This window comes from Erpetoichthys calabaricus, chromosome 1 (assembly GCF_900747795.2).
Source record: "Erpetoichthys calabaricus chromosome 1, fErpCal1.3, whole genome shotgun sequence".
Classification (NCBI taxonomy): domain Eukaryota; kingdom Metazoa; phylum Chordata; class Cladistia; order Polypteriformes; family Polypteridae; genus Erpetoichthys; species Erpetoichthys calabaricus.
This window is the reverse complement of record NC_041394.2, coordinates 184,647,816-184,663,417: the sequence shown is the minus strand read 5'-3', so window position 1 is coordinate 184,663,417 and position 15,602 is coordinate 184,647,816. Positions and strand designations below refer to the sequence as shown.

The window sequence follows — 15,602 nt, the reverse complement described above, 5'->3', positions numbered from 1 at the left end:
TCAGAGATTACCAATAGTAATAAGCATGAAAGTTAGAGATGTGTATTGCTGTTGCAGTGTTTGTTCCATTTATATTCAGTTTATTTTACTTGAACTCACTTGCCTATTTTTTCAGTCATTAGTTTAGGAGTAGCAATCTCCAGTCTACAAAACTGTGGTTGATTTAATTATTAGATTGTACTCCTGTATTTAATCCTGTAGACCATGGTATACTTTTAAACACATAAGAAAAACTTGCTGGTAGACAGGCACTTTTCTGTTTTAGATCCTATCTAAATGACCACAATCAGTTTGCACATGTAAACAATAAATACTCTGAAGTAACCAGGGTAAAATGTGGGGTTCCACAGGGCTCAGTGGTTAGGTCTTTGCCGTTCTCTTTGTATATGTTAGCCCTTGGGAATATAATTTGCAAACATGATATTACCTTCTACTGCAGTGTGGATGATATTCAGGTCATTATATTAGTTAAATAACATGAAGTGACACAGATTTCCAAAATAGAAGCATGCCTGGTAGACATTAGTTGGTTGCAATTTTCTTTTGCTGAATTCTGGAAAAACTAGGGTGCTATCACTTGGTCCTAAAGCTGCTAAAAACACACACACACACATATATATATATATATATATATATATATATATATATATATATATATATATATATAGTCCAAAGATATGCAGGTTAAGTGCATTGGCGATCCTAAAATTGCCCCTAGTATGTGTGGGTGTGTGTGTGCCCTGTGGTGGGCTGGCACCCTGCCCGAGGTTTGTTTCCTGCCTTGCACCCTGTGTTGGCTGGGATTGGCTCCAGCAGACCCCCATGACCCTGTAGTTAGGATATATAGCGGGTTGGATAATGGATGGATGAATGTTTTACTTCTAGATTATTATTGTATTTTATACTTATATTATTATAATGCTTTGCTCTGTGGCTGCACTTCTGTGTCCTTTAACAAGCTTCAGTTGTTTAGAATTTAGCAGCTAGAGTGGTTATAAAGACAAACAAATGTGTTTATATTACCCTTGTGTTGTTAATTTTACATTGGTTCCTTCCTTGAACCTTATTCTGCCCGAGATAGTCTCTCATTTGCTGGACCTTGTAACTTAATGAGTGTGTTAAAGAAATAGAAGGATGGATTGATGGATGATCTATAGAAAAGTGGCATGGAAGTCAGTGCTGCTGCCTTAATTTTTGATTCCTAGCTTGCTCACAGTATATGTGGAGTTTGAATGTTCACCCTGTTTCTTTAAGTGATGTTCTGATGGCTACTCACATTTGAAAACATTAGCTTCATTGGTAACATTAAGTTGGTCCAGTGCTGAAGATGTGTTTCATTTAATGGACTGGCCTTACACGCACATTACTTTGATGTGCTCCATCAACACAAGATCAGTAAATAGATAAATGAGTTGGTCAAAATGAAGGGATGTTTTAGTTATCAATATACCATCATATTGCAGAAGAAATTCTTTGATCACTTTGATACAGTATATGCTAGAGAGGTAGATGTTTCACCACCATTTTTGCTACAGAACTAAGAAATAACTGAAATAACTAATAATGCAAATAACAGTTTCTTTTTTTAATTAATTGCACAGTGGCACTAGACAATAATGCATGTATATATAAAAATGGTGTTATTTGATATGATTTATATATATTTTTGTGTGTTGAATTTGAAAATTAAAAGTATTTTTTTTCATCACATTTTTTTTTCAAAAACGCATTTATTAGATGTCAATGATGTACCAACCCCTACACAACCTGACAGTCTCAATACTGTGGAAACTCGCTCAGAAGGAGAAGGTACTTCAGGTGGTGAAGCATTTGTCCCAATATGTTTGAGCAATGAGCCACAGTCATTCATTCAAGATGAACTTAATGCTGTAGCAAGAAATGTAGGCCTTCCCATAACTTCTGTCTTGATAGCAAAACAGTGCAGAACAGTTTGCAGTGTATTTCACAAAAATGGACCCTTAGTTAACTGTACAGAAACATGTCAAAAGTTACAACACAGAAGAATGGAGACTGTTTATAAACTTAACTAAAATACGCCTAAAAGGAATACATCTTCATAGTGGTAATAAATACGTGCATTTGGAAAAAAAAAAAAAAAGTATGAGAATTTTTAAAATCTCAAGAAAATGAACACAAAGAGCACCGTTGTTTCATATGTGAGGACCTGAAAGCTCAGCGTATTTTACTGGATCAGCAGTATAAGACATACAAAATTACCATGCTTTCGTTGTGAGTGGGATATCAAACCCAAGAATTTTCGTTGGGTTCAGAGGGAATGGCCGACTAGAACAAAAATTCAGTTTGGGTGAGGTAACGCGCTATCAGCGCATGTACCAAACCTATCTCGCGGTGCCAAGAACATCATCACACGTAACTGGATGGATCCAGATAAAGTGTCCCTACCAGTACTTTATATTGAGCTTGGTTTATCGAAACAGTTTGTCTCTTTTGTGGGTTTGTCTGAGGTGGGGGGCTCCGTAGTAAAGCGATGTCTGGTGCTTAATTTGATGGTGCGATCAACAACCTGGAATGAGAGGCTTGGGTATCATTCAAAGAAGCAATTTCTGTGGTTTTAGGTAACAATAAAAATCCAAATTATGAAGAAGTTGTAAAGTATTGATCAGTTAATTTCGAGGAGTTGGGTTGCCACACAAGTCCCAAGGTTTACTATTTGGATTTACATTTGGAATTTTCCCCAAAAAATCTTGGAGTTGAGTGAAGTGCAGAGTGGAAGATTTCATGAGGATATCAAGGACATGAAAAGAAGGCACCAGGGACAAAAAGTAAAGTTATAGGGACGTCAATGGATCGTTGTCTTTACAAATATGTTTAAACATATTAAATTGACTAAATATTTTATTTTTTTATGGATTTAGAATAATTGTATATGTGAATAATTTGTGAAATGTGTTCAGTTTTAATTAAAGTTCGTTTCAATTTTGTGATGAAAACGTTATATTTTATGGCGTCCATAAATACAAATAAATATTCACCTTTAAAACAATTTTTATGAGCTTAATTTTTCAGAACTGTGGCCTGCAGCTAAGTACTACGTGCAGGCATGTGTCATTTGTTATTAAAATGCCGTGCTTCCTTAGGAAGGAAGTTCGCGCGTTACTTTAAACGTCTAAACTAGTTAACTCTTAATGGAGAAAAGAGAAATCGCACATTTCCTACGTAACTAATGACAGTAACTCTATGTGAGGGGAAACAAATGTCAGTAAAGGGTTAAAGGACCCTTTTCATTCCGCCGCCATGTTCATTGCTGACACAGAGCGGTATGTCCGCGCCCCCTCTCCCGGCCCGCGCGCTCCTACTTTCTACTTCTGCGGCACGACAGCATGGCGGGTACTGTAGGTGTCTCGAACGGACCAGAGACGTCTTTAAATGGCGAGCCGGCTCCGAAGCGACTCCGGGAGATCCGAGAAGCAACGCTGGGCACCTCTGGGGAACCCCGAAATCGAGTGACTGTGGTGTTGGGTGCACAATGGGGCGACGAAGGAAAAGGGAAGGTGGTGGACCTATTGGCTATGGATGCGGACATCGTGTGTCGCTGCCAGGTAAGTTTGTGGGGTGCTGCGCTCGAGCCTTCCCCACGACTGACTTGATGCCTGTCCGTTCAGAACTGCTCGTCTGGAGAGGCGAGAGGCTGGCTAGAATGGGCGGAAGATTACGGCTTGTTAAATAGAAGTGCGAAACATGGGAAGAAAGTTTATTTCCTGTGTGCATTAGTTACCGAGACTTCGCGCGAAACTGAGATAATCACACGTGCTATCTGTAACGGTAACTCGCGCACGTTTACTTGCCTTTAAGAGAGTCGCTTTGTAAGCAGTGCACATTTTTATATATCTATATATATTTCTAATGAATTATTTGCGTCTGTCTCATACCAGTACACGCTTTTGTAGTTGTATTTAAAGCGGAGACGTTTACCGAAGAAGCTTCAGCAAGTCTCCTTTTTGTTTTGTCTTTATCATATACCGCACAGAGCCTTTATAGTTAAATGTTTTTATTTTAAAGCGATAATTTGACGCTTGGAATGTTTAAACTGGCCGCTTTGTGCGGCTCGTCGCACGTGTTAGGATAGGCGTATTTCCTGCCCATTTATGTTGTCATCGCCACGATTTCGACGTGCCTTCCTGATCAGTGTCCTCTGAGCGAAACCCTTCATTTGAAACCCGTGTGCAGGCGTTTATGTGACTTTTATTTATTTATCTTTTCTTTTCCACAATCATTAATATCAATTCTAAAATGCACAGAACGTATGCAGTTTCTGGCTTAATACGAGTTTATCAGCATTGAAATATACAAAAAAAAAAAGAAAGTATTAATCGCGAAATTGCCTGCAAATAATTTGTATGTTTAGTCCTTGGAAACGTTGTAAACACGAATATGTCACAAATTAAACTTTTACTTTGCAGTGTGAAGGTGCACAAAAGTAATTCATAGTGCTAAGAAAAACAGGGTTTGGAATATGGATAATAAACTGCATGTTGGAGCATTTGCAAATCGATTAAAAAGGGCTGTTTTGTATAACTACGTTAACCGTTTGTGTGTTCACCACTTATGTCGAATCCTGCAGTGTGCCATAGAAGTTGACGTTTCTAGAGTTGGCTCACTTGCAGAATAAGACACCACTAAAAGGTCAGTCATTTGTGTTAGCTCTTCTTGGCAACCTGTAGTCTGGCGTCTTGTTCATATTCTTCGCCAAGTCATTCTATCTTTAGTCTGGCTTTTTATTCCATTTTTATGCTAGGCCCTTCTGTCTCAGTATTTCTTTAATTGTACATTAACACATTGATCTAGTTTACAAATAAGACATTTTCCCAGTGGCCAGTTTTCAGTAAAAATTTTAAGTAACACAACTTAGATCTCCAAAACAAGCTGTTAAGCATCATTTTTAAAGTGTCATTGTACTTAGCAATGTGTGTGTATATTTATGTATATATGAGGTGTGACCTTTTAAATCCCCGATATGTAATATTCCACATGTCAAAATGTTGAAGCTGTTGAAAGTGGAGTTATGGTGAGGATGTTTTTAAAAACCCAAGTGTTTTGAGTGGCATAAAAGATTCAAGGTGGGGTGGGAAGATCTGAACAATGATGCCAGAAGTGGATCATGCAAAATGACAATGTCCCAAGCCATGATGGTACTTGATGTTTGTGAGTTCCTGGCTAAGAAATCAATTACCAAATGGATCATCTACCCAATTTACCTGGCTTGTGAATAGCCCCTTGTGATTTCTGGCACTTAACTAAAATAAAAACTGCAATAAAAGAGTGAAGATTTGCAGTTATTTCTGACTTCTACTGTAATGTTACAAAGGAATTCAAAGAGTATTTCAGAAACCGACTTCCAGGTATGTTGCAAAACAATGGCAAAATCTTCTTAACTAAATGCATAGCTACTGAAGGAGATTATTTTGAAGGTGACCGCAGCATCTAGTGCACAGATACACTTTTTTTTCTGCAGGATATTCCAGGAATTGTCATACATTATATATTTCACACACATACAATGTGCATCAATTTAATTCCTGGAATGAACCAGTATTAAAAAAAAAAATGTGTGCCCATCAAGGAATTCAATTCACATCTCATACAGTATCAGTCTATGAAAGGGAAGGGCCCTGATGCACAACTGCATAGTAGGATAAGTGCATCAGACTGTAGTTTCAGAAACAAACACCTTACAGGTCCTCAGATGGGTTCTTCCATAAATAAATATGTGACAAATATCACTATTGTCTGCAATAGTGAAAGAGGACTCTGGAATGCAAAAAATCAAGACTGACATGATTCCTGGAAAGTTTTTTTGTTTTGGGCCTTTTTGAATCCACAACTGAACTTAAGTAATGGTAGTACCTTCCAACACAATTGAACGAAATTAACAGGTTTCAGTGGTTCTAATGTAATTATAGTGGTTTTTCTAATGATCAACTAGCATTAAATTCTGAATTTCCCCATAGGATTAATAAAGTTAATTTAATCTAATGACACATTAAGGATACGTATAGCGGAGTTTACCATTAGGATACTTAAGGAACGGCTGTTGAAAATGGGGCTTTGCAAGTGTGAATAATAACGAAGAATAAGTAATTTCAAGCAGTAAGGGCCTTTAGTAACTAGTAATGTTTGAGCTGTATATTTAAATCAGTTTAATGATATCTTGATAAATAAAGGTATAAATGTCAATCAAAAACATGAAAATTTCTGGGTGTGTCCAAATGTTTGCCTAGTGGTTTGTGTGTATATGGTCATGCGCTGATGTACAGTACCATTTGGGACCAGGTGTTATGGCCAATCTGATATTGGAATTGTACAGGTCATTGGAATTGAGTTGGTGTGGTCAGAATGTATAAGAATTTGACATGCTCTATGTGGCTATCAAAACAATCCTTAAATGGAACTCCAAGAGCTGGAAAATGTTTGAGAAAAGGTTAATAACAGTAATAATAACAAAAGATTTATGACTGTTGACAAAATGTGTATGCAAAATGTTGCTCCTTTTTAGACATGAATAAATTTTACAAGAAACATCGTTAAATTGGATTCTTAAAGCAAGGCTCAGATTCATTCAAATTTGTGAATTTCCCCTTGGGGATTAATAAAGTATATCTATCTATCTACAGTGGGGCAAAAAAGTATTTAGACAGCCACCAATTGTGCAAGTTCTCCCACTTAAAAAGATGAGAGAGGCCTGTAATTTTCATCATAGGTATACCTCAACTATGAGAGACAAAATGAGAAAAAAAAATCCAGAAAATCACATTGTCTGATTTTTGAAGAATTTATTTGCAAATTATGGTGGAAAAAAAGTATTTGGTCAATAACAAAAGTTCATCTCAATACTTTGTTATATACCCTTTGTTGGCAATGACACAGGTCAAACGTTTTCTGTAAGTCTTCACAAGATTTTCACACACTGTTGCTGGTATTTTGGCCCATTCCTCCATGTAGATCTCCTCTAGAGCAGTGATGTTTTGGGGCTGTCGCTGGGCAACACGGACTTTCAACTCCCTCCAAAGATTTTCTATGGGGTTGAGATCTGGAGTCTGGCTAGGCCACTCCAGGACCTTGAAATGCTTCTTACGAAGCCACTCCTTCGTTACCTGGGCGGTGTGTTTGGGATCATTGTCATGCTGAAAGACCCAGCCACGATTCATCTTCAATGCCCTTGCTGATGGAAGGAGGTTTTCACTCAAAATCTGACGATACATGGCCCCATTCATTCTTTCCTTTACACGGATCAGTTGACCTGGTCCCCTTGCAGAAAACCAGCCCCAAAGCATGATGTTTCCACCCCCATGCTTTACAGTAGGTATGGTGTTCTTTGGATGCAACTCGGCATTCTTTCTCCTCCAAACACGACAAGTAGAGTTTTTACCAAAAAGTTCTATTTTGGTTTCATCTGACCATATGATATTCTCCCAGTCCTCTTCTGGATCATCCAAATGCTCTCTTGCAAACTTCAGACGGGCCTGCACATGTACTGGCTTAAGCAGGGGGACAAGTCTGGCACTGCAGGATTTGAGTCCCTGGCGGCGTAGTGTGTTACTGATGGTAGCCTTTGTTACTTTGGTCCCAGCTCTCTGTAGGTCATTCACTAGGTCCCCCCGTGTGGTTCTGGGATTTTTGCTCACCGTTCTTGTGATCATTTTGACCCCACGGGGTGAGATCTTTCATGGAGCCCCAGATCGAGGGAGATTATCACTGGTCTTGTATGTCTTCCATTTTCTAATAATTGCTCCCACAGTTGATTTCTTCACACCAAGCTGCTTACCTATTGCAGATTCAGTCTTCCCAGCCTGGTGCAGGTCTACAATTTTGTTTTTGGTGTCCTTTGACAGCTCTTTGGTCTTGGCCATAGTGGAGTTTGGAGTGTGACTGTTTGAGGTTGTGGACAGGTGTCTTTTATATTGATAACGAGTTCAAACAGGTGCCATTAATACAGGTAACGAGTGGAGAACAGAGGAGCCTCTTACAGAAGAAGTTACAGGTCTGTGAGAGCCAGAAATCTTGCTTGTTTGTAGGTGACCAAATACTTATTTTCCACCATAATTTGCAAATAAATTCTTTAAAATCAGACAATGTGATTTTCTGGATTTTTTTTTTCTCCTTTTGTCTCTCATAGTTGAGGTATATCTATGATGAAAATTACAGGCCTCTCTCATCTTTTTAAATGGGAGAACTTGCACAATTGGTGGCTGACTAAATACTTTTTTGCCCCACTGTATCTATCCATCCATCCTTAGTGCTGTGTATATTGGTGCACTGTCTTTTGGGGGTTTGGAGATATTGGTTAAGTGCACTTATGGCCAACATTGCATTACATGACTTCTAGTTGGAGGGGATGTCAAAAATTGATGACTGCAGTTGCAGATCTCATCAGTTGAGGATATCGGATTACACAACTATACATTCTGTCAAAACAGTTCAAATATCTAGGAATAAACAAGTAAATCTAAAGGTCTTCAACACAATTTTGGTAACAGCATTGGAAAAAATGTAAACAGAATATTAACAGGTGGTCTACCCTCCATTTCACCCTAGCAGGGAGAGTAAATACAGTCAAGATGAACATCCTTCTTAAGCTTCTATTTCTTTTTCAGAACATCCTTATATAAATCAACAAATCGTTCTTTAAGAAATTAAACTCAATTATAGCCTTGTTTATCAGGAATTCAAGATGTCCATGCTTTCAAAATGCTACTTCTACAAAGACCTAAAGCAGAAGGTGCCATGGCACTACAGTTTTAGTAGTTTTATTACTGGGTGGCAAATATACACATTATAAATATCTGAAAATATGCAAAAATTAATTTTTACAAATTTGGTCCACAGTGGAAATTAAATCTTGCTCTATCTACTTCTTTATATGTCCCGCTTTGTGCCTGAGGAAATACTTTTCTGCCTGAGGAAATACTTTTGTCAATAAACCAGTTAATAATAATAATAATAATAATAATACATTTTATTTATATAGCGCCTTTCCCATGCTCAAGGTGCTTCACAGAATCTTAGAAAAAAAAAAAAAAAAACAGGGTATATGTAACATTGGATACAAATGTTTTCCTGAATAGAACAATGAAACCGATAAAGCATTTAAATAGAATAAAGGACAATAAACCAGAGTAAAATACTAAATTCAATACTAAAAGAAAAGCCTAACAAATAACCTAATTTGTGATATAACAGACACACAAATTATCCTGAGCACCTGAAGAAAGAGGTAAACTGAAAGAAAGGGCAGAATGTTAAGTTAAAAGCCTTCATAAATAGATGAGTTTTAAGTTGTTTTTTAAAAGAATTAATGGAGTCAGCTGATCTAATTAATTTCGAGATGTCATTCCAAAGTCTGGGTGCTGTGGAGCTGAAGGCCCTGTCACCCATAGAGTGCAGGTTAGTGTGAAGCACAACAAGACTACCAGAATCAGAGGACCTTAGTAGGCGAACAGGAGCACAGTGATGTAGAAGGACACTGATGTAGTCCGGTGCAAGGCCATTTAAAGCTTTGTAGGTTATTAATAGAATTTTATATTCAATCCTGTAAGACACAGGGAGCCAGTGAAGGCGAAGCAGGATGGGTGTGATGTGCTCACTGTTGCTGGTTCATGTAAGGACTCTTGCAGCAGAGTTTTGAATCAACTGGAGCTGTCATATAAGATTAGAAGGGGCACCTGCCAGCAGCGAGTTAATTGATGCGGGTTGTGATAAAAGCATGGACAAGTTTCTCAGCATTAGAAAAGGAGAGGAATGAGCGAACACAGGATATGTTACGGAGGTGAAAGTAAGAAAGTTTCTTAATGTGGTTTATGTGGGGCCGGAATAAGAAAGGGATGAATCAAAAATGACACCAAGATTCCTTGCATGAGAAGAAGGTCTGATGAGATCGCCGTCAAAAGTGACTGAAAGAGCTCATTGTCTTAAGTAGCGCTTTAGTGCCAATTAGCGGGAGTTCAGTTTTGTTGCAATTTAATTTTAAAGAGTTTTGCTCCATCCAGGTTTTAGTTTCACTGAGGCAAGTTGTGAGCTGAGAAAACTCTGATGAAGTTGCACTTTTAACATTGTGTCATCTGCATAAAAATGATAACCCAGTCCAAAGCTACGAAAAATATGGCCAAGGGGAAGCATATAAATACAGAAGAGAAGAGGGCCAAGGACAGAGCCCTGAGGAACGCCGTTTGTAACTGGCGCTGAGCTGGATCTGCTGTTGCCAAGACTAACCAACTCTTGCATATCAGTCAGATAGGACTTGAACCACTGGAGGGTTCACACATCACTCAGAATATGGAACCAATGCAGGATGCACTTCAAAGCGGAGAAGCTTTTGTTGGTCCTGTACATGCTAATCACCTTTTTCAACCTTTTCAAACCTATATAGTATTTAGCCTATGAAAAACACTTGAGATGAGGACACTTAGAGAACTGTTTATAGATAACGTATTTGCATCTTATGAACAATTACACTTCAAATTTAACTTTGCAGCAACACAATATTTCCACTATTTTCAAAGTAGACAATTTGTTGAAAGAAACCTACCCAGTTTTCCAGACCTCCATCTATTTCTATACCAGAGGTAACACCAGTCAGTCTTGAAGACTCAGATAGTATTTCAACAATATATAAAAACATCTGAGAATCTTGTTTTATTAGGTTTTGTTTTTTTTCTGTTTTAAAATTCTCTGGTGTTTTTTCTAAATTGACATTGAAGTTTGTTTTTTTGTATAAGCTCTACAAATTTGTATCTGCTGGATTGTATATTGTTGTTTAAGATTAATTAAAAAAATTACACAACTATCAATCAAAGGGTGACAAATTAGATGATTCTGTTTTCGTGCACAGTTTTACATTTCATTAGTATTCTGAGGTTGCCTCTTTTTTAATGGCAAATAATGTGCTTCCTTACAGAGCTAGAGCTGTATGAGTACTTTGCAGGGTATGGTGCTCTTATCTGTACTGAACACTTACTTTCCTAATTCTTCTTAATGGCATTATATGCATTGTCATTGCTTGTCAGTTCACACACACGTCCGCCCCTATGGTGGATTTTTTTGGGGGAGATTCACAGACCAGTTGAACTGATTTGTTGGGGATGTTTGACTACACAACTGTAATAATAATAATAATAATACATTTTATTTATATAGCGCCTTTCCCATGCTCAAGGCACTTACAGAATATAATAAAGAACGGCAGCGTATACAGTATATAGCATTGTACAAACCAGATAAATAAATAAAGAAGATTAAGACAGTGAATTCTGAAAAAAAAAAAGAAGACAACATAATTGATGGTCTAGCACACACACACACAGGTTACATGAGCATCTTGACAGAGAAGTAAACTGAGAGAAGGGTAATAAAGTCAAATAGAGCTAAAAGCCTTCCTGAACAGATGAGTTTTGAGTTGTTTTTTAAAAGAATTCATGGAGTCAACTGACCTGATTAATTTTGGTAGGTCATTCCAGAGTCTGGGCGCTATACAGCTGAAGGCCCTGTCACCCATGGAGTGTAGATTAGTGAGGGGCACAACAAGATTGCCAGAGTCAGAGGACCTTAGTGGGCGGGCAGGCACATAGTGATGGAGAAGGTCACTGATGTAGTTTGGCGTGTGGTTATTTAAGGCTTTGTAAGTTATTAGTAGGATTAGTGGAGACGGAGCAGGATGGGTGTGATGTGCTCGCTGCTGCTGGTTCGAGTAAGGACTCTTGCAGCTGAGTTTTAAATAAGCTGGAGCTGTGATATAAGATTAGAAGGGGCACCTGCCAGTAGGGAATTACAATAATCGATGCGGGATGTGATAAAAGTATGGACAAGTTTCTCAGCGTTAGAAAAGGAGAGGAAGGAGCGAACACGGGATATGTTACGGAGGTGAAAGTAAGAAAGATTCTTAATGTGATTTTATGTGGGCGGAATAAGAGAGGGAGGAATCAAAAATGACACCCAAGATTTTTTTACAGTAGAGGCAGGTCTGATGAGATCACTGCCAAGATAGACTGGGAAGGAGCTCATTTTATTAAGTTGCATTTTAGTCCCAATTTGCAGGAGTTCAGTTTTATTGCAATTTAATTTTAAAGAGTTCTGCTCCATCCAGGTTTTAATTTCTCTAAGGCAGTTTGTGAGCTGAGAAAGCTCTGATGAAGTTCCACTTTTAACATTGAAATAGAGTTGAGTATCCTCTGTATAAAAATGATAACCCAGTTCATAGCTACGAATAATATGGCCAAGGGGAGGCATGTAAATACAGAAAAGCAGAGGACCGAGGACAGAGCCTTGAGGGACTCCTTGTGTGAGTGGCGCTGAGCTGGATCTGCTCTTGCCAAGACTAACAAACTCTTGCCTATCAGTCAGATAGGACTTGAACCACTGGAGGGCAGTGCCAGAGAAACCCAGCATGTTCTCCATTCTGGACAGTAGGATGTCATGTCTGACCGTGTCAAATGCTGCACTGAGGTCTAATAGAATTAATATGCTGGTTTGTCCAGAGTCTGCTGCCATAAGCAAATCATTGGTTACCCTAGCAGAGCAGTTTCACAGCTGTGCCACGCCCTGAAACCAGACTGAAAGGGTTCCATCAAATTATTAGAGGTAAGGTAATTGGTGAGTTGGGAAGCTACAACACGCTCAAGAACTTTTGACAGGAAAGGTAAGTGGGAAATAGGCCAGAAATTGTTAAGATTATGGGCATCAAGACCAGACATTTTTAACATTGGGGTTACAGAAGCAATTTTAAAAGTGAGCGGCACAGAGCCATTGTCAAGGGATGAGTTTATTATTGTTGTAACAGTCGGGATTATGGCACGAAGGCAGGATTTAAGTAGTGTGGTGGGGATGGGGTCCAGTACACAAGTAGTCGGCCTCATCTTACAAAGCAGGTTATTAACAGACGCAGATGTGACTGGTGAGAACTTAGAGAAGGAGCTGGATGGAGTGGGAAAACAGGGAGAGATATAAACAGATGATGTATTTATGTTAGTTGAATTATTTAGATCATTAATTTTGTTACAGAAAAAGTGGAGGAATTCCTCACAGACTTCAGTAGAAGAGGTAGTTGGGCCAGATGCGGGATCGAGTAGTTTATTAACTACAGAGAACAGAACCCTTGGGTTATCGTGGCCACTTTCTATTATTCTGCTGTAATGGGTATTTTTGGCAGAAGTTAGTGCTTCTCTGTAAGCTCTTTGGTGGTCAGAGAAAGCCTAGATGTGCACGGTGAGGCCAGTCTTACGTGACATTCTCTCAAGGCGTTGGCCAGCTGCTTTCATAGAGTTAAACCAAGGATCTGAACGTTTAAAGGAAACCTCCTTATGTTTTAAAGGAGCTATTTTATCTAATGCTGAATATAGGGCTGAGTTATAGTGGTCAACAAGACTATCTAGTGTTGGTGGAATAGGTGAAGACAGTAAAAGATCAGAAATGGATCCAGAAAGGATAGAGGGACAGATATTTTTAAGGTTTCTGTAAGAAATTTGTCGTTTACAGGTAAAAGGAGGGAAAGGCAGTGAAACAGTGAAAAATACTGCTTTATGGTCAGAGAGTCCCAAATCTGTGCTGTAAATGTTGGCAACAGATAGTCCAGAAGTGCAGATCAGATCCAATATATGACCGCCAGAGTAGGTTGGAAAATCAACATGTTGTGTCAAGTCAAAGCAGTCCAGTAAGGATAGGAATTCATTCCTCAGTTTAGATGTGGGGATGTCAATATGGATGTTGAAATCACCAAGAAGGATAATTCTCTGAGAGTAAGAGTCAAAAGTTCAATCAGATCGGATAAGAAGGATGCATTGTATTTTGGGGGACGATAAAGAACAATGAGTGAGACAGGACTTGATTTCGTTATTAGTTTAAGAGCCAGGCACTCAAAAGACAATGGACAGTCAATCGGGATTCATTTCATGTTTAAGTCAGCTCTGACAATTACTGCAAGCCCGCCGCCTTGTCTTGAGCTGCGAGGCTCTGTGTGGAAAGTGAAACCAATTGGAGTCGCCTCTGTGAGAGATGCAAATTCGTTTGGTTTTTGCCAAGTCTCCGTTAAACACAGAATATCAAGTTTTGTGTCAGTGATGAGTTCTGACAGCACCAATGCTTTGCCATTAAGAGACCTCGAGTTAAATAGTGCAATGTTAGTTAATGAGGCTTCTTTTTGCACAGAGCCACGATCAGGGTTTATTTCCACATAATGTAAATTTGGCACACTGACACTTCTATTTCCAGGGTCATGAGGGAGTGTGCCGTGACTACTCCCAATTAAGATTCTAAATAAATGAAGTCTATGACTTAAACCTGCTGGCAAAATCATATAACATAACAGCATCTTAAAGGAATACTCCACAACTGATAGTTTTTTGTGTGCTGCTTACCCATATTTACTTATTTTTCACAAGTCATCAGCTGCCTTTCTGTGTGTAGTATTTAATATAGTTTACCAAATTATTGATTTGATTTCCTATGCTGTACTTGACTTGGAACAGAAGAACAATGTAGTGTTTAAAGTACTGGGAATAGTCACTGTATGTAGGCTTTTATGTTTTTCAACTAGCTTAACTTTATGGTACCATGGAAACGTCAGACATACAGTTGGGTCAGTGTTGGATCCATGTTTGGTACATGATCGGTAAAGCTTTTTCTCTTTATGCCTTTGCCCAAACTATAGGATGTTTTAATAATAATTTTATTTTTGCCATATAAATGTACCTTATTTGCTTTTTTAAAATTAAAATAATATTCTGTACAGGTATAGCATCACTTGTTTTTGATTATGCTACTGCAACCTGTGCATCGTTTCATCAAAAATTGTCTCTTTGGGCTATAAGCTTAATGTTATAGATCAGGAGTAGTTATATTGGGGTATATCAGTCAGTACTGAAGGGCTGTAGTGATTGCAACTGTTTGTTCCAACCCAGTTGCTTAATATTAGAAACCAAACCTTGCCAGACATAAGGATTGGTGGCTTGTTAGTGATTTCATTCTGACTTAAGTCATATAGTATATTGTGGATTTTTTCATTTCCAAAGATAATCTCCCAGTTGATTTATATTTTGGAGTGAATGAGTAATTCCCAGGCTTTTATTTTTTCAGTTTGGTTTCCTTACAGATATTTTAATTAAACCACATAGTTCATGAGGATTATGCAGATGTAAGTGGAAACAAGTCAGATGGAGAATTGTCAGTTCCTTTTGTCATTTGCATCTTTATTGCTTTCAAGGAGTAATTATAGTGAATGAAGCTGTTTTTCAGTAAGACTAGGGGGCTTTGCCCCGCTCGCCAACCCCAGTGTTTGGTTTTCCAGATACAAAGTTTTAAGATTTTTTTTCTTTGAATTGTTGCTATTTCATTAGTTTCACTTTTATTTCAGAACTTCTGTAAAAACAATATTTGTAATCTTGCGAGTCCCAATATGCTGAATCTTTTTAATGAGATCAGGATAGGTTTTTCTGTTTGGAATGTCAGCACAGACAAAACGATCTACATCATCAGCAGTTAATATTTTTTTTTTTTTTTTACAAAGTAAAAAAGTAAGTAGAGTTCTGCATTGGACTCCTGTCTGTAAAGTCGTGTTGTTTTCCTCTCACATTTCC

The 15,602-nt window shown here is 38.2% G+C and overlaps 1 protein-coding gene across 1 annotated transcript in view; it reads left to right on the top strand.

Moving 5' to 3' along the window:
• The first annotated feature begins 3,289 nt into the window (after positions 1 to 3,289).
• Positions 3,290 to 15,602, top strand: part of LOC114657895 (adenylosuccinate synthetase isozyme 2-like) — a 59,978-nt gene continuing 47,665 nt past the window's right edge. The window contains exon 1 of the mRNA XM_028809854.2: positions 3,290 to 3,581. Within this exon, the coding sequence (XP_028665687.1) occupies positions 3,363 to 3,581 (219 nt within the window). The 5' untranslated portion in view covers positions 3,290 to 3,362. The remainder of the gene's footprint in view (positions 3,582 to 15,602) is intronic.